This window comes from Cavia porcellus, unplaced genomic scaffold (genome assembly GCF_034190915.1).
Source record: "Cavia porcellus strain 051 isolate PalLab524CR breed Dunkin Hartley unplaced genomic scaffold, mCavPor4.1 scaffold_22, whole genome shotgun sequence".
In the NCBI taxonomy this organism is placed as follows: Eukaryota; Metazoa; Chordata; class Mammalia; order Rodentia; family Caviidae; genus Cavia; species Cavia porcellus.
The window spans coordinates 35,336,494-35,356,197 of record NW_026947505.1 but is presented as its reverse complement, the minus strand read 5'-3'; the positions used below and the strand labels follow the sequence as shown (position 1 = coordinate 35,356,197).

The following is a 19,704-nucleotide window of genomic DNA, read 5'->3' as shown; positions in this document are numbered from 1 at the left end:
GAGTAGAATATTATGGATGTTGTTTCTTTGCCAGATCCTTAGCTGAAAGCCCTAACCACCAAGGTAACTCTATGTGGAGATAATCTTTAGGGAGCTAGTTAAGATTAAACAGGGTCACCAAGTGAAAAACCTATAGAACTTGTGTCTTTATAAAAAGATGTAGAGATACCAGCTCTCTCTGTCCTTCCCTCTCTATCCTTGTGTGCATGTGGAGAAGAGCCATGTGAGGACATAGTGAGAGAGTGACTGGCTAGATTCATTTGACTAGAATTTTCATGACACAATATGTTTGTTTTATAGGTTCTTCACCAACGCAGTCCCCTTATATGGCTGTATATGCCACATTTAAGCCTCTCTATTTGTATGAAAAAAATATCTTTACATTAAGGAATATGGTAAGCATTCAGTTCTGAAAATACAACATCACGTAAGGTATGTGTGTGTTTGTGTAGTAGGGGGGGGATTATTTGATCTAAGGGACTTGGCACATCTAAAATTATCTTAGATGGTTGCAGTACTACTCAATTATGAGAAAAAGATATAGTTACATTTTATTTTTAAACATTTCATATTATATACAAAGGGAAATATATAGCACATTTTAAGGAAAATCACATACATCAATCCTAAATAACAGTTAACAACCCTCCCATAAGAAGACCACACACATTTTCTTAATATAATTTAAATGAGTTTGCAATCAGGTGAGTGAGCCACTGTATCATCTTTGCTATATCATAAAGTAGTACAAATAAATATTAATTGCTTTTCCTTATAGATTTAAAATTATGAGAAATTTAGAAAATGCAGTCAAAAGGAATACCAAGTATAGTGTGAATGTCTGGACACAGGCAACACAGACATTTTGGCATCCGGTCCTTTTTTATGTCTTTAGTTGTGTTGCTGTGGCTTCCTCAAGTTGCTGACTTTATCCAAAACACTTACCTTTCACGGTCACTTTGACCTTGGGGGAGAGCCAGAAGCCAGATGAACCAGGTCCAGCGAATAAGGGGGGCGAGGATGCAGCACGAATGTTCATAGCAGCCTGTCTTGCTGCTGGTGGCACTCAGCAGCACCAGTCATTGTATTTTTGATAACATCTTGCAAAGCAGTGAAAGAGAACTCCTAGAAGTGCTTCAGATAGTGGCAAGGTTACTGGGATAAATGGGTTCGGAAGCTAGAGAGAGTATTTTGAGGGGACTTAATGGCAGTGTATGTTTTACTATAATAAATTTTTTCAAAATTTTAATTTTTAATCATATTTTTCAATTACTTCCTATATGCTTAGTGGTTGCATAGTATTTACGCAGTTTCACAGTTAGAAACTACCTTTTGCTCTTAAAGGGAAGAACAATATTTCTCCTTCCCTTATTATGCTAAAGCCAATCATGTTACTACTCAGTCTTTTTAGACAAAGGCTGTATTGTATTTGAGGCTTACTGGATCCTAAAGTTTTAGGACTTTAGACAGCTAGCACTTTATTGTTAAGGTTCTAACATCTTAAAGTACAAGATTAGGTGGTGCAGTGATATAATAGTCATTTGGTTAGTCAGAAAGAGCTGAGCTTTAAAACTTTAATGAAAATTAGCTTTAACTGAAAATATTACAGTTAGATGACCATTATATATATTTGCATTTATATTAGCCTAAGGCTTAATGTCATTTTTCTCCTCCTCTCTTCTGCATCCTCATATTCCTTTGACTCATCTTTTTTTTTTTTTTTGATAAAAACCTATTCCTATAATGCAAAAAACTACCATGAAACAGTGGTGACATCATAAGAATGACAGAACGTAATAGTGGCAGTTTCTTTGATTTTAATTCAAAGTTAAATAGCATTATCTGTGGTTTAATTAAACAGATCAAAAATTTAGCCCGAATCTTAAAGGCAGTAACACTGAACAGCCCAAGTGTGCTTCCAAAACCTCTCTCAGATTGAGCCTGTTGATGAGATTACGTCTGGCCATGTGTGTTAGTCACTTAACGCATTACTGTGACACAAAACCCAACACCTGCAACTTGAAAGAGAAGAAGTTTATTTTGGCTCTGTTTGAGAAGTTGCAGTCAGTGATTGACACATTCAAATGCAGAAACTAAAGGCATGGATGGCAGAAAGCTGCTGATGTCACGGTAAACAGGAAGTAGAACCAGAAAGGAGGCGGTGGGCAGAGAGAAATACCGTTCAGGGTCACGCTCCTGCTAACTCGGTCCCCACTGACCAGGCCCCGCCTTTTAACAGCCACTGAACTGGCCAGCAGATGAATCCATCAGCGTGCAGTGCTTTCGTGATACAACGGCTCTCCAAAAGCACCATCTTCAAGCATTTTGAGAGACGCAATAGGGGTAAAAAATACCACCACTTCATCTCTGATACCTGTTTTTGGCTTCATTGCATTCCACAGGCCCAGGCACTGTCTCACTTATTCCAGAGAGCAAAGACTATCAATACTGCTAAAGACATCAGCCATGTTTTGTGGCGTGCCATGGCATTATGTCTAAGAAGTACTGAACTCCTTTTAAAACTGCAGTGTAAATAGAATAATCCCTTGGAACTTGTGGTGGTTCTGCAAATAAACTAAGACTTAAAACACAAAGTTAGCTTTGAATTTAAAAGAGTAAGAAAGACTATTAACGTTTACATGTGTTTATTCATTGGTTAATTCAACAGACGTTTATAATATATTCAGTGAAGAAGGCACAGTTAAGGGACCAACAATAATACAATTAAAAGCTCATAGCAATAGCGCTAACAGGTGTCTGTGGGTGGTAGGTAAGGTGCAGAAATGTTTGTTGGAGGAATGATGCAAGGAGTATTTGAGTCAGTGGTGAAAAAAATCAGTGAGAGAAGCTGGAAGTGGTGGCGCACACCTATAATCTCAGCACTTGGGAGGCTGAGGCAGGAGGATCGTTGTGAGTTTGAGACCAGCCTGGGCTACAAAGTGAGCTCAAGGCTCAAGCTCAAGAGAGAGTGAAACTCTGTCTCAGAAAGAAAGAAAAAAAAAAAAAAAGGGAGATAAAATACAAATGCGTTACTTTTTGTCCTTGAGACCAGAGAAGTCATTCCAAAGGAAGAGCTACCTGTTTAGGACCCTAAGAAAGTAACTACGAAAAATGGGTTCAAAGCAGAATTGATCTACTGTTGGAAAATCTGCAGATGAAGCGATTAAACTAGAAGGGAAGGAGACTCCAAGACAGCTAAAATTGAGGATGGAAGTTTGGAATAAAGAAATATCTTTATAAGCTTTTCTTTTGGGGTTGGAAGTGGTCTAAGACACCAGAGGATCTGGAGATAGCTCAGTGTCTGTAACAGCGAGTGACCCGCAGGACTGTTGTAGTGTCATAGCCCCCGTCTTCATGCTGATTCTTACAGGCTCGCTATCTGTGAAGCCCTTCTAGTTTCCCTGATAGTTACCAGGATATAACAGTTTATAGACCTATAGGGAACAGTTTTTCTCCTAATGAAATTTTGTTAAATGCAGTGTGTTATTAAATGTTACAGCTTCAAAAACTATGAGCTCAACAGGTAAAATACATGACTTACATTTGTTTAAAGAAGTGACAAAGACTATAACAAAAATAAGAACAAAACTGAAGAAGGAACTAGATATTATGAACTGTCTTACTTATCCAACGTCCTCCTCCGTTTAGGTATCTAAATGGTATTATTTAGGTGAACAACTTGGGAATTTTTAAAAAGTGCTTCCTCTACTTGCCACAACTCCTGTTCCTTGTTTTTAAAAAATTTGAAATGGAATGGATAAAGGAATAAAAGAGTCTTAGAAAAGGACCCTTCTAATTTAAGTCTTTTTAAAAATTTTTATTTAAAGAGAAAAAAAACAGTAAGAGGGTACAAATAATACAGAATTTCAAAAAATAAACAATAAGAAATTACTAGTTAATAGATTACATATTGTCATCTTAGAAATATTTGTTTAAGTTACAAAATTAAAGCATACAAAGTGGACATTCAAACAGTGAGACTGCAAACAGTTGTGTTCAATGATTCGACAAAAACTTAGTAATATGGTCATCTGTCTTACACACCTAAACACACTTGCAGTTGTATCCTTTAGAGCACTTTCTTTTCCTCTCTTCTTTACACTAACAATTACACATTTTGGGTTTTATTACTCCCACAGTTCTTGTTACTTCTTTTTTGGAGGAGAATAAAACCAAATGTGACAAAACAAAGCAGAGTCAGTCAAAACAAAGGATGGACATAGTACATGATGTAAAAACAGAATACAAGGTGATCAACAATGCTTACCATAATGCTTCTTGCTACCTTAAAAAGAATTGCCTATATCATCAGGTATAATAAAATTGAACAAAACAGTACAGAACAAAACCAATAAAACTGAAACATTGGAGACATTACAGGACTTCAAAAGAAGATAATAGTCTAACCAGAATGGGCATCATAGTGAATCTTATTGCCTTCAAAATAGTTGCCTATATCCTCAAACTTGATACTATCAAACAAAACAAAATAGAGTAAAATCAGTCAAAACAAGATTTATATGAGATAGTATAAACAAAATTTTTTATAGGCAAAGAGATAATATAGAAACCATTGTTTGTTTTCTGTTAGCTGGTTCTAAATACCCTATAATAATTTCATCTTCTTGAATGGTTTCACACTGTGTTAATATGTTTGATGCTATAGTATATGAAGTTATACTCAAATATTTCAAGAAAAGAGACACTATGGTAAAACACTATGGTTATCTTGTGGTGAAAATTATGTTGCTTAAATTGTTCTGTTCTGACCTGTGTTGTTATGTTGTTAGGTCCTCTTTTATCTCAATCTCCCCCTTTTAAAAAAATTTTTATTTATGTTTTTATTAAGGGGAAAAAATAAAAAAATTTAGCAGGATATATTATAGTAACTTTTTTGATTTCCTATTAATTTGATTTGAAGCCCTGTATTGCTCTCATCATCTTGTTTTGACTGATTTTACTTATTTAAGTCTTACACATGAATTATTTAGCCAACATTAAGTGAGCACCTACTGAGTGTTTCAGGTACTGTCCTAAGTCACTCTCTGCCCTTAATTTTTTTTTTTTTTTTTTTTTTTTTTGTATCAGGAATCAAACTCAGGTGTTTGTACTGCTGTGCTATATACCTGGCCCTTCTGCCCTTAATTATTACTCAAGGAACTTTGAGCTCCTTTAATGAAGTTTCCTAACATTAGCCTGTAGCTGTCATTAGTAGGATTACTTTACGCAAGTGAGAAGTGTTACGTATATGTTGAAAATAAAATCAAGTATGAGAAATTGTTATTTTAGATTTTCTCCTAATTAAATCAAGTTAGTACTTTGGCAGACTATTCAAATTACAAGTAGATGCTAATACCACACTTTGTTACTTGGACTAATGTTTTGTTTCCAAAATATTTTCAATCATCGTCTTTTCTAATGCTTTACAATTCAAAAAAGAAAGTCATTTTAAGTCTAAAACAATGGTTACAATTGTGAGGAGAGTTTAGGATGCATAAACCAAAATTATAACTGGTACAGTGTGTGGAATGTGATTAACTTATAAGTATCACTTTTGTCTGACTTCTATTTTGGATACTATTTAAATGTGACTTTTATAGTAATATACCTTTTAAAAAATACTATATTGAGGCAATATTGCTGAATGAGCTCAAATTCTTCCATACACTCCCATTAAAAAACAGCTTTCCACTTGCAAACCTTTAAAACAGGAACCTGTAAACCTTGACTGAATTAACACTATTAGGTAAGAAAAAGATTGAGACCATGGATCATCTAGGAAAGATTTTTTTAAAAAGTAAGTAGCTAAAATCTGCAAAAATGATACAGAGAAAATAACAGTTCCCTTTATTTCCTAATTATGCTACTTTTAATAACCATTCAATCATTGTTCCCTTTGTCTCCTTTTGTGTCTTGAGAAGTGCAGATTAAGCTATACAGAGACAGAAGCCTGAGATCAAGGCAGGTTCCAGCTGAAGTAATAATTGTGATGGACTATTGGGTGGGTTTCTGTCCTAACTTAAATACATTTACAGTCTCAGTTGTTGCTATTGCATGGAAATCAATGATGCAGTATCATGAGGAAGAAAGTTACTGATTTTAATATAGTGAATATTTCACTTTATTTTACTTTAAATGTTAAGCCAAATTGTAAAAGTCAGAACTTGGCTATAATACATAAAATTCTAGCTTTCATTTACTTTGTAAAATTTCTCATGACATAATTTAGCCAGTAATTAATAACTAAAACTCTGCTTAGATATTTTTTTGAATTATTCTAAAGCAAAGGGATCAGGACATCTGAACATTTAAGTATAAGAAATATCTGCCTGAATAACTAGTTTACCCCCTGCACTTTGATGACTGTCTTCATTGTTATGCATAATGGGGGGAATTTACTTGGAAGAAGGTATAATTTATAGATAAAACAACTACTTGCCATCTCTTGACGTGATTACACTTTGATACATTTTTCATAAAAGGTAACAATTGCTTGTGATTAAAAAAAAACTTTACATGATAAACACTAGTATTAAATTTTAACCTGTAAAAATAATACTGATTAATGTTGGACCAAAACTGGTGTGCTAAGTTTTTTCAATCTCATAGGATCTTTTAATTTTAGAACTGAAAAGTATCTTTGAGTTTTGCTCCCTCTTCTTTCAAATAGAGAAATACATCCTACAAAAATTAAAATGGAAAGATATACTAGCAGAAATAGGGCTTATATCATGAAAGGCAGAAATGTGAGCTTTTTAAAATTACTCTAATAGTGGAGATAGTATTTTCATATTGACAAAGCTATTATTTTAAATGTGGAGATAATTACAGGTATCCTTTTGAATCTTTCCATTTTTTAGGCGGACTCTGCTGAAAAGGTTAGAGAATATGGACTTTCCCATATCTGTAGCCATCCTGTGCTGGTGACAAGAAGTAGGTCTTGTCCCCTTGTAGCACCATCAAAACCACCCCTGATACCACCGTGGAAACTCATTCGCTATAAAAAAGAAACTGTGATAACAGATGAACCGCAAGGTATGCTTTGCATGGTCTTAGAATCTTTATAGTGAACAATTGTCTATTTAAAGGATGAATAGTTTCTTTTGCTGTGAAAGATGTATGTCAAGGTATATACATCTAACCATTGCACCTAAAAACCTGTTTGAATTTTGTATCCAGGTTTTATATCTTCAGAGAATTAATTGTTCATATCTCAGAAGCAGAGCAGTTTGGTTTGTGTGTAAATTGGGCAGACAGATTCAGGTTATTCTTTCAGTGATGGCATGATTGCTGTTATATGTGCTGCCAAAGTGAGCATTGGCATGGTTATTATTAGTGTGATGATAGCAAAGTGTATTAAAATTAGTGTGGTAGTTTGTCATAAATTAATTATTTATGTGTGTGTCCAGTGTGATAGTTTGCAATAAATAATATGGCAGTTAAACAGCATATATTAAGTCACTGGAGTGAATTTCTATTGTGGAAATCACCATTGAGTATCATGTAGAACATAATTTTTGAATTATTGATTTATAATTAGAACTCTCACAGAAACAGAACTTCTACCCTGAGGTGGCTCCTGTGTTAGAACTGTCATACAGCCGTCCTCAGAAACAGAGAGATTCCCAGGGGCGAGGCTCATGGAGGGGCGTCTCCTCACCATGTTCCTGTTCTCGCAGTTCCTTTTTAAATCCTCCCAGCAGTGGCTTCACACCTTCTCGGTTTATTATTCTCTATGAGCTTTCATTCTTTCTCTTGTTTTCCTTAAGCACAATGTTTGAATGGAAGAGGGACTACTCTTTTGTAAACTGGGGATGATTATTTCATGATTGGTGGGATTCCAGAAGGTTGGTTCCTTCTTCTAGGGGCTCATCATATAATTGCTTTCTTCTCTCCACTGAGTTTAATATTTAATGTAAAAATTAATAAAAATAGGAGGCAGATCATTTTGGAGGATAGTACCAAACGATTGAAGAACATTGTGTATACGGTATCCAGGCCTCACTTCTTTCCTACTCATAATACCTCACGTTTAATTTCAGTGCTCACCATGGTTAACTCATAGTCTGTGTCCCTTTCCAGTGGAGAATTTCCTACTTGTAGATAGCTTTAGATTTAGAAGTATCCACAGGGGGAACTCCTGCTTCTGTTTCTACTCTTGACCTTTACTTTGATACATTTTCTCTTCTTTTACTACATTTTCTATTTATTTCCAAGCAGTTGTGTTGTAGAGCAGCAGTCTCCAACCTTTTTGTCAACAAATCTCAACCATGAGTGACACTTTGGGATCATTCCAGTGCATGACGTTTAGTGTGCACTTTATTTTTATTACTATTACATGGTACACTTTATTCCTGTTATTATTGTTAGAGTCTGATAAGAAGCACAAAACCTCGACTTCCTGCATGTACAGTTCACAGCAGGGTGTGTGCTTTCGTGAGATTGTGATGCTCTGGCTGGCAGCAGGCAGAGCTCAGGCAGTGATGTGAGCAGCCACAAACAGATGAAGCTTAGGTCGTTGCCTTCCACTTACGCCACATACCACTTAGCACCTCCCAGGGGTTGGGCGCCAGTGCTGCACAAGTTAATTAAAGGACACGTGGTTTTAGTGAAAGAGTTAGGGAAAATCACTTCTGTACTTGAACTAGCAGCAAATGCCAAGGAATGTTTTGCAAGGCATCCCTGAGTCCCCTGCCAACCTCCCCTGATTTGCTTCATGTTGCTCTCTGGCAAGCAACTGAGGATGGACAAAAGAAATATAAGATCAATTCTTTCTGTAAAAAGCCATAGATATCGCTGCATCTTTATTTATCCCTTTTCCCTTATTGAAATGTGTTGTGCAAATAGTAATCTAATCAGTTCTGGGATAAATATTAACTCTGCCTACTATCATGAAAGATAAAAAGACATATATATTGTGCTTCATAATTGCTATTTTTAGTTTCAGTAATAAAGAAGCCTGAACAGTTTCTTGAGATCTCAAGTCCATTTTTGAATTATAGAATGACTCCATTTAGAGTTCCAAAAAGAACGTAAGTATATAATGTTGTCTTTCACAACTCCATCTTGGTAACACAAACTTTATGTATATGGTAAAAATAACAGTAAATGAGAACATTTGTAAAGCATTAAGAAAAAGACGACAAAAATGTAGTGGCTATTTTCTTGATTCTTATAGCTTATGAATGATTAATTCATGTATTAAGAAACGTATTTTGCTCACATTTTAAAATGTGAAGTTTAGACTAAAGTTAAGAGTTTCCTCTAGATTCATGCAATGAAGTCCTGGTTCTCAGTGTGACTGAATTCAGAGATAAGGCCTCTAAGGAAATGACTAAGGTTAAATGAGGTCGTTTTGGTGGGGCTGTGAGCTGATGGTATTCAGAGTCTTTAGATGAGACTCCACAGAGCCTGCTATCTGGCCGTCTCTACCTGCACACACACAGTGGAAAAGACACATGGACACACTGAGCAGGCAGCTGTCTGCAATCAAGGGAGAGAGGAGTGCCCTCCTACTAAGAATCAAACCCTGGTGGCATGCTCTGCGATCTCAGACTTGCAGGTTCAGAAGTATGAGAAAATATGTTTTGCTCATTCAAGGCCCCCAGCCTGTGTTTATTATGGTGACTCAAGCGAAAAAATACAGCTATTGGTACAAAACAGTGAGGTGCCGCTCTAGTGACTCTATGAAAATGTGGACCTTTCTGTAGTACTGGCTACAGTGTAGAGCAGGAGGAGTTTTGAGGTACGTGCTGAAAACATGCAGATTCCTAGTGAGGAAGAGACTTTTAGGTGCTGTAAACTGTTTAACTGAAATGAACTTCCATTTATTTAACTAATGTGACTTTTATTTTGCCACATCTTATCCATTTTATTTTGCCACATCTTTTCCCCATGGTGATGTTTTCCCTATTGGGTCATTGAGCCAATATAAACATTTCATAAATATTTGGCCATTTGGGTACACGCCTGCACAACACCTCTGCAGTATCTTTCAGGAAGAAAAACACTGCAGCGTAAAGACCTGACACAATTAACTAGGTAGAATGCAAATCTGCTCCAAATATTTGTTTCTGAGGTAAAGGTTCCACACCTGTTCAATTAAGAAAACCATGCTTACGACACAAGATGACTTTTTATTCTTAAGTAGGGCCCAGAACACTTAACTGCCAATTAGGTACTGAATGACAGAGCTCCATCCCCAGCTTATGCCATGAATTCATAGGGAACAGGTTCCAACAACTCAGGCTCCTTCCCACTAGTGCTCACCAAGTGTGCTTCTCTGGGCGGGGCAGGCTAGTGCTTTAGTTGAACCCAGGTACCTTTCTCTCTGGCTCCTTTTTTTTCCTGATCATTTTCCTTGACACATTTCAGGAAGCTATTGCAACTGTTTGAGTGTTTAGTATGTTTGATACACACATTAATCCTCTTGGCAAGTATCTTGCCCTTAACTTGCTTGTTTACAACAATGCCAACAGCATGCTGGGTAACTGTAGGCTCTTCCTGTTTTTGTCATGGTGACATTTGTGTGGCATTCCTTTTTGCATAGTACTCATTCCCTTGATGTCTACAGTATCACCTTTTTTGTAGATTCACGTGTATGTGGCTGAAGAAACCACCCCATGTTTTCCAACAGGCCTAGAGAACATATACTAGGGTTCCCCTCTTTCCCTTTCTGTTTGTCATTTGGCAAATTACTGGAAGATGGCGGTTCCAGCAGAAAGGCTAGGAAGAGACTTTTAGCAGGTGAGTCTTATAAGGCTCAAAAAGAAAGAGAAATAGAAACTCCATCTTAAAGAATAATAACTAATAAAATATTGGTAAAAATATGGACATTAAAGGTTATTTTTGGGAGGAAATGCAGAAGAAATTATTTCAAAGCTGAGAAAAACGAAAATTTACAATAAAGTATCATGAATTTGGTTGAATTGTGTTGTGGTTTGGAGAAGTTAGGATGAGCAAGGATATGGGATTATATCAAGGAGATCTGTAAGCATAATGTTGAAAGGGAAGCTGGGGTTCTCCTGAATGCAAGATGAGATAGAGGGACTGAAGAAGGCATCCTTGACAAAACACAAAAGCACATTGAAAGATATTGAAAATTCTCAGAACCTGTCCATAATGAAAAAAGAGAGAGAGAGAGAAAGGAACTGTGTTCTGAAGAGAAGATCAAACGTGTACCGGACTACTACTAAATAGATTATAGCTTATATTAGCTGAAGTACTACCAGTTTGGCCTAATGGGAGTGAGAATGGGGCAGACTAGACGAAGTCTGTGGGATTTATGGGACCCAGTAGTTAGGACCATAGGATATCCAGATGCAAACTTGAACCTCTAGAAAAGGGAAGAATTGATCCGGTAACGACTCAGAAATCGTCAGGGTTACCTCTTCTGCCACCGGCCCGGGGACAAGGTTCTTGTCTCTTGGTTTTAGCAGACTACAGGGCCTCATGGAAAGCTGAACAGGCAGCGAGGCCACTCCACAGAACCACGGGGTGACACTGCCATCCCAGTGAGCACGGAAGACACAGCTTCAGACCCAACAGGATTATTCTCAAGCCTTAAAATGTATGAAATTTGCCTTGCTAGGTTTTGGAATTACTTGGACTTGTCATCCTTTCTTTCTTTCCTACTTCTCCCCTTTAGAATGGAAATGTCTTTCCTACACCCATCCCACCGCTGGACTTTGGGAATACATTATTTGTCTAATATTAGAGATCCACAATGGGAAAAAATAGTGCCTCAGGATAAATTCTATCTTAAAGTTTACCTGTATCTTACATAGACAGTAATGAGGTTAAGTTTTGGACTTCAGAATGTGTTTAGGCTTTCAGAGCTGTTGAGATGGAGTAAATATATTTTTGAATTACAGAACATGAATTTGGGGGATCCAGGGTAGAATGATGTAAACCAAACATTTGTATCTCCCCCAAATTCGTAGGTTGAATCGCTAAGCTTTGCTATGGTTGCATAAATCCAAAATGGCTACCATAGTATATCTTGTTATTTTTGAAATAACATGCATCAGATATAATCAAATCAAAACAAAAACAAAAACAAAACAGAACAAAACTGAACCCAACAAAACAACGAAAATGATACAGGACTTTAAAACAAGGCAATAGGAAATCAACAATAGCCGCCACCCTCAGAAGGAGATCCCCTATAGATGCTACACTGCCTATTGTTATTCTCTGAATAGCATTAAACTGTATTCCACCTCAACAGCCATCCTTCCAGCTTGTGTTTTCCAGATCAGCAGGTTGCTTATGGCAGGAGTGGGGTATGTGTGTGTGGGAGGTATTGGCTCTTCTTGTCTCCCAGCCCGCACACCAAAAGGGGCTGGCATGTGGCTCTCCCCACAGTGGACTGCACGAGGCGCTGATTTGCAGGGAGGGCTTGCTCTTGGCGACTTCTTGTTCTCTTCCCCTGCCTGGTCTGCTGTTTTTTGTTCTCATGTGTCTCTGAGGAAAATGTTTCAGCTCAGATCAGATATGCCTATTTTGCCAGCTGTATATGATTTTGCTTTTATTTTTAACCTTTTTTTCTGAGACTCCAGTGAAGTTGTATGAAGGAGAAGAGGGACAGATTTGTATTTAGTCTCTTATCTTGAACCAAATCAGCCTGCTTCGGCCGTACCCTGCCGTAAGTGTTCTATCTTCTCTGTTGTTTGCTCTGTCAGATTCAGAATTCACTTTACTTTGAATAACTTTCATTTTCTATTAAGACCAATCTACCAAACAACCCCGAATCAAGAGATAGACTCATGCAGTTACTTGCTTATGTATCTGATTTTTCTGAAAGTGTAACAAGAAAGTGTAGATGCTTGCAATACAGGGTTCTCCCACCAACATAAGAGCAAGCCCTTTTTCTGGAAAGCTCTTGAAAATGATTGCTACAGCTTCACTTCTCTGGAAGGCTGTCATGCAGCAACAGGCAGGCCCCTTTGCTCTGTTTTGGCTCCTGGCCCTCTCTGAGGGCACTGAAACTTCACAAATATGCTTGTGCTACCCTCTACTGGCAGTTTCAAGTCAACTAGAGAAGAGTAGTTAGGTGAATTTTTATGAGAGAGATTGAGGTCATAAACTTAGCTTCCTGTTCCCACAAGTATTCAGTAAAAATTCACCTAACTACCCTTTTCTAATTTACTTTAAGATGACACTGGAGGGTAGAACAAACATATTTTTAAAGTTCTGTGAGGACTGCTGTTGCTATTTTGATTGGAATTGTATTAAATTTGTGTATCAGTTTTGGAAGGATGGCCATTTTCAGTATATTCACTCAGAAACAAAAGATCTCTTTCCATTTTGTGAAATCCTCTTCAGGTTCCTTTGTAAGAGTACTGTAGTTTGTATTATAGAGATATTTCAGTTCCTTGGTTAGTTTAATTCCTACGTTTTTAATTTTTTCTTGATGCTATTGTGAGTTACAATTGTTTCCTAATTTCTTTCTTTGTGAGTTTATTATGAATATACAGGAACGCTATTAATTTTTTGTGTTACTTTGTATCCTGCTACATTACTGATTATTATTCTAGCTTTGGTGAAATTTGTTTAGGCTTCTATTTAGAGGATCATGACATCTACATATAATGATAAAATTTTACTTCTTTTTGTCTTATACTTATTCCTTTGAGTTTTTTCTCTTTTGAGTACTGTACTGAACAGCAGTGATGATAAAAGACTTCCTTGGCTTGTTCTCGATTTTAAAGGGAAAGCTTTCAACTTTTCCCATCTAGTAGGATGTTGGCATTAGGTCTGTCATAAGTGGCTTTTATCAGATTGGGATAAGGCCCTTCTAAGTCTATATTATTGTTATTTTTTTGTATTGGGAATTGAACTCAGGACCTTGCACTTGCCAGGTAAATGCTTATGCTACTGAGCTATATTCTCAGACCTATAGCTATTTTCTTGAGGGATTTTTTTTAATACATGTTGGATTTTTGTCAAAGGCTTTTTCTGCATCTATTGAGATGATCAGTTCATTTTTATTCTTGCTTCTGGTAATGTGATGTATTACATTTATTGATTTGCATATATAGAACCATCCTTGCATCTCTGGGATGAGGCCTATATTGGTCATGACATATAATATTTTTGTTACTTGTTGCATTCTGTTTGTCAGTATCTTGTTAAGGAGTTTTTCGGCTTGGTTCATTAAAAAGATTTGCCTTTATCTCTCTTTTTTTGTTGTTGTATCTTTGTCTGATTTTGGTTGTACCTTTGACTGATTGTATACTCTTGGAAGCTAGTCAGTGCAATACTAGCTTCCAAGAATAACTTTGTTACCTTTAAATTTCATTAAAGAGTTTGAGGATTACTGGTGTTAGATATTCCCTGGAGTTCTTGTAGAATGGAGCAGTGAAACCATCAGGACCTGGGCTTTTCTTAGTTGGAAGGCTTTTTATTACGACTTCAATTTCTTTACCTGTTGTGAGTTATTCAGAATTTTAAAACCTTGTGTGCTCAGTTTTGGTAGTTTATATGTATCTAGGAATCTATCCATTTCTTCTGAATTCTCTAGTTTATTGGGATACAGGTTTTTGAAGTTATTGCTAATAATTTGGATCTCAGTGGTATTTGTTGTGATTTCACTTTTTTATTTCGTATTGGATTGATTTGGATCTTTCTTTTTTGGTAAGATTGACTAATGATTTGCTTATTTCTTTATACTTTCAAAAAACTAGTACTTCAATGGATTGATTTTTTGTGCTATTTCTAACCTCAATTTCATTAATTTATGCTCTTAACTTTATAGTTTTATTCCTTGTATAAGCATTGGTTTTGGATTTTCCTTGTTTTTCTAGGATCTCAAGGTGTACTTCTAGGTTATTTATTTTGGCCTGCTCAATTCTTGTGATGTGAACATTGACAGCTATACTCTTCCCTCTTAGGACTGTTTTCCTTGTGTCCCCATAAATTCTGGTATGTTCTGAAATTATCATTTGATTCTAGGAACTGTGCAGTTTCTTTGTTTGTTTCTTCTGTGACCTTTTATTGTTCAAAACTGTATTTTAAATTGTCATATTTTTGCATAATTTCTTTGGTTTCTTTTGCTATTGCTTTCTAGTTTCCTTGTGCTATGTCTGGTAATATACCTAGTGCAATTTTGATTTTTTTTGCACTTTAAGCATACTTTATTAGCTAGTATGTGTTCTATTTTGGAGAAAGTTACATGTGCTCTTGAGAAGAATGTATATTCTGTTGTTGGATGGAATACTCTATAGATGATATCCCTTAAGTCCATTTGTTTGAAGATATGGTTTAACTCTGATATTTGTTTGTTAATAATTTTTGTCTAGTTGATATGTCTATAACTAATGAGGTGTTTAGGTCTCCTGCTGTAATTGTGTTAATATTTATCTGATCTTTTATGTTCATTAATATTTGTTTTATGAAATTGGATATGCTAGTGTTTGGTGCATGTATGTTTATAATTGTTACCTCTTCATGTTGAAAAATTGTTCCTTTAACCAATATGTCATGATTTTCTTTTCCTCTTCTGATCAGTTTTTGATATAGACTATTTAGCATAATACCAAGAGGTTTTTAAAAAATTACTAGTTGGAAAAGGATGAGGATGAACAAAAGTAGAACCTTTGCGACAAAACTGAAGTTATTTAATAGTAACTTTAAATAAGCTAAAATAATAGAAGTGTGGCTTTCCCTTTTTAGGCATAATGTACAATCTGTTATTAAGAAAGGATTGCCTCTAGAATCTGGTTTATTGTCCATCACAGAAACTGATGAAACTGAAGACTTCAACCAGTCAGAATTGGATCAGGTGATGGGGGCTCCAACTCAGGTGTTATCTCAATTATTATTATAGAATTTTTTTTCTTAAATTTTGAAATATATTATATATATACAAAAGACTTTATAACATGCCTCTGAAGAGTATACTGAATTTTGTTAAAGTAAATTGCTTGTGTACCTGTAACAGGTTAGCAAATGGAGTATTCATCTGCTATGGAAGTCTCTTGTTTTTCCCTTTGGGTCATGTTTCCTATCTGCCACTCAGATACTGTTATTCATTAAATTCTACACTTTCTAATTTTGCCAACTATGAATATAATTATAAATGTTTTATAGCTTAGTTTGTTACATAATTTTAATGGACTTTATTTGAATTATTCCATAATTTCTCTCACTAATGTGGTATTTTCTGAGATTCATTTCTTATTGCTTTCATATTCACTCACTAGCGGTATTTTTAAAATAGCAATGTTACAGTTTAAAAATATATACCCTAGTGTTAATGACTTTATTCATCACTTCTTGTTTCTTGTTATTGCAAGCAATATGCCATGATTGAAATGGGTTGAAAAGCAAGTCTCAGTGTTTTGCTCAGGCTGAGGAAGATCAGATTATAAACAAGAAGGAGTTTCAGAGAATAAATCAAGTTCCTTCTACAGACATTTAACCCTTTTCCACACTTTCAATCCATTTCTTATTCTTTCTTCCTCAAATACCTGCTGTGTCCAGGGTCCCGAAACTTCTTCACATTAGGACTAGGGCTCTCTTGTCTCTGCTGTCTTCTCCATCTGCTTTTCTTTACCCAAAATATTCCTCACATCAGCCATAGTCTGTATAAGTTTATACCACTTTATCTCTTACACTTATTTTAATTATGTTTCCCAAGAAAACAGTTGTATACATGAATTCATTACGATTTCTCTGTTAAAATTTTGGAGAATAATTTTTAATTGAAACCAGTCTTTCTGGGTTTGTACAATTCATGTCAATAATAATCTTGATTTCACTGTATTAATGACAAGTACCTCGCGACAAGTAATATGTCTACTAGGGAAATAATTTTTTAACTTTTCTTTTAAGTTTAAGTCATTTAATAAATATGTCTTTTACTGTCATAAACTTAAACAAGTCATCAGCCAATTATTTAATTATGGTAACTTCTTTCAAATTTTTAAAATTGAATTCTTTGTTGTATTGTATATTTTAATAAACTATTCCAGAAACCAATTTATTTCAGCTTAAAACTGTTTAAAACTTTCCTGCTTTATATAGCTGTAATGTTTTGGTGCACTACAGATGACTTCTTGATAACTTCTTTTCACTTCACAGGCTAATACTGTCCCACAATCTGTTCCTGTTAAAGGTAAGTTAGTCATCTTTTCATGGCCTTTTTTTCTCCCCAGTGGACATCACGGCATACAAGACTTTGCTTGCTGACAGCTTTTCTCTTCACTTTGCCTCTCTCTCAGCAACCCCTCATCAATATGTTTTCTGATTTGTTGAATTTAAGATGTTCTGAGCTAGAAAGATGGTATGATTTTACTTGTTAAGTTCAAACAAAAATGAAAATAAAAGCCCTAATCATGGTCCCGTGAATAAAGTTCATATATCTGAATATATGTACTTTGTCATCAAAATACTAAAAACATTGCACATTCCTCCATTGCTGAAGGCTTGGGCAAGTCTCAAATGCAAAAAATGTTGTGTCATTCTACCTACAAGAGTTTTATGACAATATTTAATAAAAATAAGGCTAGAGGATTACCAGTTATGGAGAAGCAGTAATCAAATGACTTTCTGAATACATTTATGGCAATAGATCTGTCAAGTTTTTATTTTTCCTTCTATTCTCTGAACCATCCTTTCTTATATTCTCTATCTACAGTAGATTCAATCTATCTAATAAATCTGTGTGACTTCCGAATTTCTAAAGAATGTGTGCATAAATTTATCAAAGTGATTTCAAAATTTCTGAGCTATTGCATATGCATAAAAATTATTATTAAATTCTCCTAAGTGTGTGAAATGTATCTCCACAGATTCAAAGCCAGTATGTAAATGATTATCTTAGTAAATTTTTCTTTTTTCTTTTTTTTGGGGGAGGTACCAGGGATCGAACTCACAACGTTGTACTTGCAAGGCAGGTGCTTATGCCACTGAACTAAATCCCCAGCCCCAATAAATTTTTTCTTCAAAATAGACGTGATATTTGAACACTTCTTTAATTTTGTATATTTTAATAACTTACTACCTAACAACGAAAGATATTTGATATTTCTGTCTTCTACATAAACAGAAGAGCAAACAGTCCCTCGACTGAGTGATGCTCATCAAACCGATGGTCTTCCTTTGGATAAAATTTTGGTCAGTCAAACAACAGCAACAGTAGAAAAATCACAGGATGACTTTGCAGTAGTTCATAATGGTGATTCCAAAGAAACTTGGTTAGATTTTGAAGACTTCTGTGTGTGCTTCCAGTAAGTATTCAAATGTGATTCATTCAAATGTGATTCATTGTGGTAGTTAAATCCTGAACTGCGTTATGCAAATCCACATTGAGATTTGTTTTTGTATATTTAGTACAGTATATAAGATCTACTAATCGTTAACTGTCACTTGACTGACACTGTCAGTGTCAGTTGAATATTGGGAATATCAAATAAAAGTTCCTCAAGGGAAAAATGGATGCATTGATTGTCAATACAGAACATTAAAAGCCAAACACATTCCAGGTCAGTTTTAGTTTCTCTTCAAAGATTTCTTCTCTAATAAAGATGCAGATGTCTTTTTTCATTGAGATCATTTTTGTCTCATAAGGCAAGTAAAACAGTTACAATTATTTTTAACTTTGCCTATAATTATTTGATTCTAAAAAACGTAACATGTATTATAAGTTTTTGAGTATGGTGATAACCTATTATAAATATTTTTTCAGGCACGTAATCATTTTCCACAAGCCAGGTTCTTACTGCCTTACCTTTCAAAAATCAGAATTTAAGGTAAATATATTATGATCTCTCATCTTTCTCTTCTTATACTGTTTTTTTTTTAGCAGAATTATAATAGGGGAAACTATCTTCAAGTTTCTATAGAATTTCTAAATTTGTAGCATAATTATGCATAAAATATTAACTTTCAGAATCTCTTAGTGATCCCTTATCAAAACACAAAGCACAATTCCACTAGCTCATTTCCCCAAATGTGATCCATCTGGCTCTACTGGTCTTGAACTTGCAGTGATCTTCCTGCCTCAGCCTTCTGAGTGCTGGGATTATAGGTGTGCACCACCCCATCTGACTTTTATTTTGCTTTTGCTAGGTCATTCCTGTAGAGTGTAAATAAAGTAAAAATTCAACAAAAATTTCTTGAATAAATTAACTAACAAATCTCACTTTGAGTGGAATTTGGGGGAAACTATAAAATATATCCTGAGGAGCTAAATTTTTCCAAAATTTGCATGTATCCTTGTCTTAGGACAAAGAGATACCGACCTCTTTTGGTAATCCTCTAGTCTTATTTTTATTAAATATTGTCATAAAACTCTTGTAGGTAGAATGACACAACATTTTTTGCATTTGAGACTTGCCCAAGCCCACATACTGTTACAGGATGCAGAAGTCAGGGGAAACAGGAGACATTGAAATTACTTTTTCTGTTCCACTCAGGAGAGCTGAAAATGTAGGTGGAAAAACCCCTCTGAGGTAGTTGCTTGCTCTGAAAGCAAAAATTAGGTCTGCTGTAGTGACAGCGGCAGGGAGAGAGGCAATCCACCTTGTCCTGGAGTCTGCTGATGAAAGCATCAAATGCTTCCTTGGCCTCATGAAGACAACTAGAGTGTTCACCAGAAATACTGAACTCATGTTATGGTAAAAAAAATAATGTATAGTTTACAATATACTTATATATAATTCTATATTGAAACAATTATCAATAATAAAGTGATAATTG

General features: G+C 35.4%; 1 protein-coding gene and 1 pseudogene across 8 annotated transcripts in view; one reads left to right on the top strand and one right to left on the bottom strand.

The window, feature by feature from the left end:
* The window catches only part of Adgb (androglobin), a 119,172-nt gene that overhangs the window by 39,777 nt on the left and 59,691 nt on the right, over positions 1 to 19,704 (top strand). For 7 of the 8 annotated variants that reach the window (XR_010041956.1, XM_063233039.1, XM_063233036.1 and 4 more), the window contains 7 exons: positions 301 to 395; positions 6,861 to 7,035; positions 8,942 to 9,032; positions 15,676 to 15,805; positions 17,086 to 17,119; positions 18,053 to 18,233; positions 18,692 to 18,755. Coding sequence is in view for 7 of the 8 variants with exons in the window: in XM_063233039.1 (XP_063089109.1) it covers positions 301 to 395; positions 6,861 to 7,035; positions 8,942 to 9,032; positions 15,676 to 15,805; positions 17,086 to 17,119; positions 18,053 to 18,233; positions 18,692 to 18,755 (770 nt within the window). In the remaining variant the exon portion in view is untranslated. The remainder of the gene's footprint in view (positions 1 to 300; positions 396 to 6,860; positions 7,036 to 8,941; positions 9,033 to 15,675; positions 15,806 to 17,085; positions 17,120 to 18,052; positions 18,234 to 18,691; positions 18,756 to 19,704) is intronic. The other variant, XM_063233038.1, reaches the window with a different exon arrangement.
* LOC134472106 (large ribosomal subunit protein eL21-like) lies at positions 10,207 to 10,875 on the bottom strand (annotated as a pseudogene).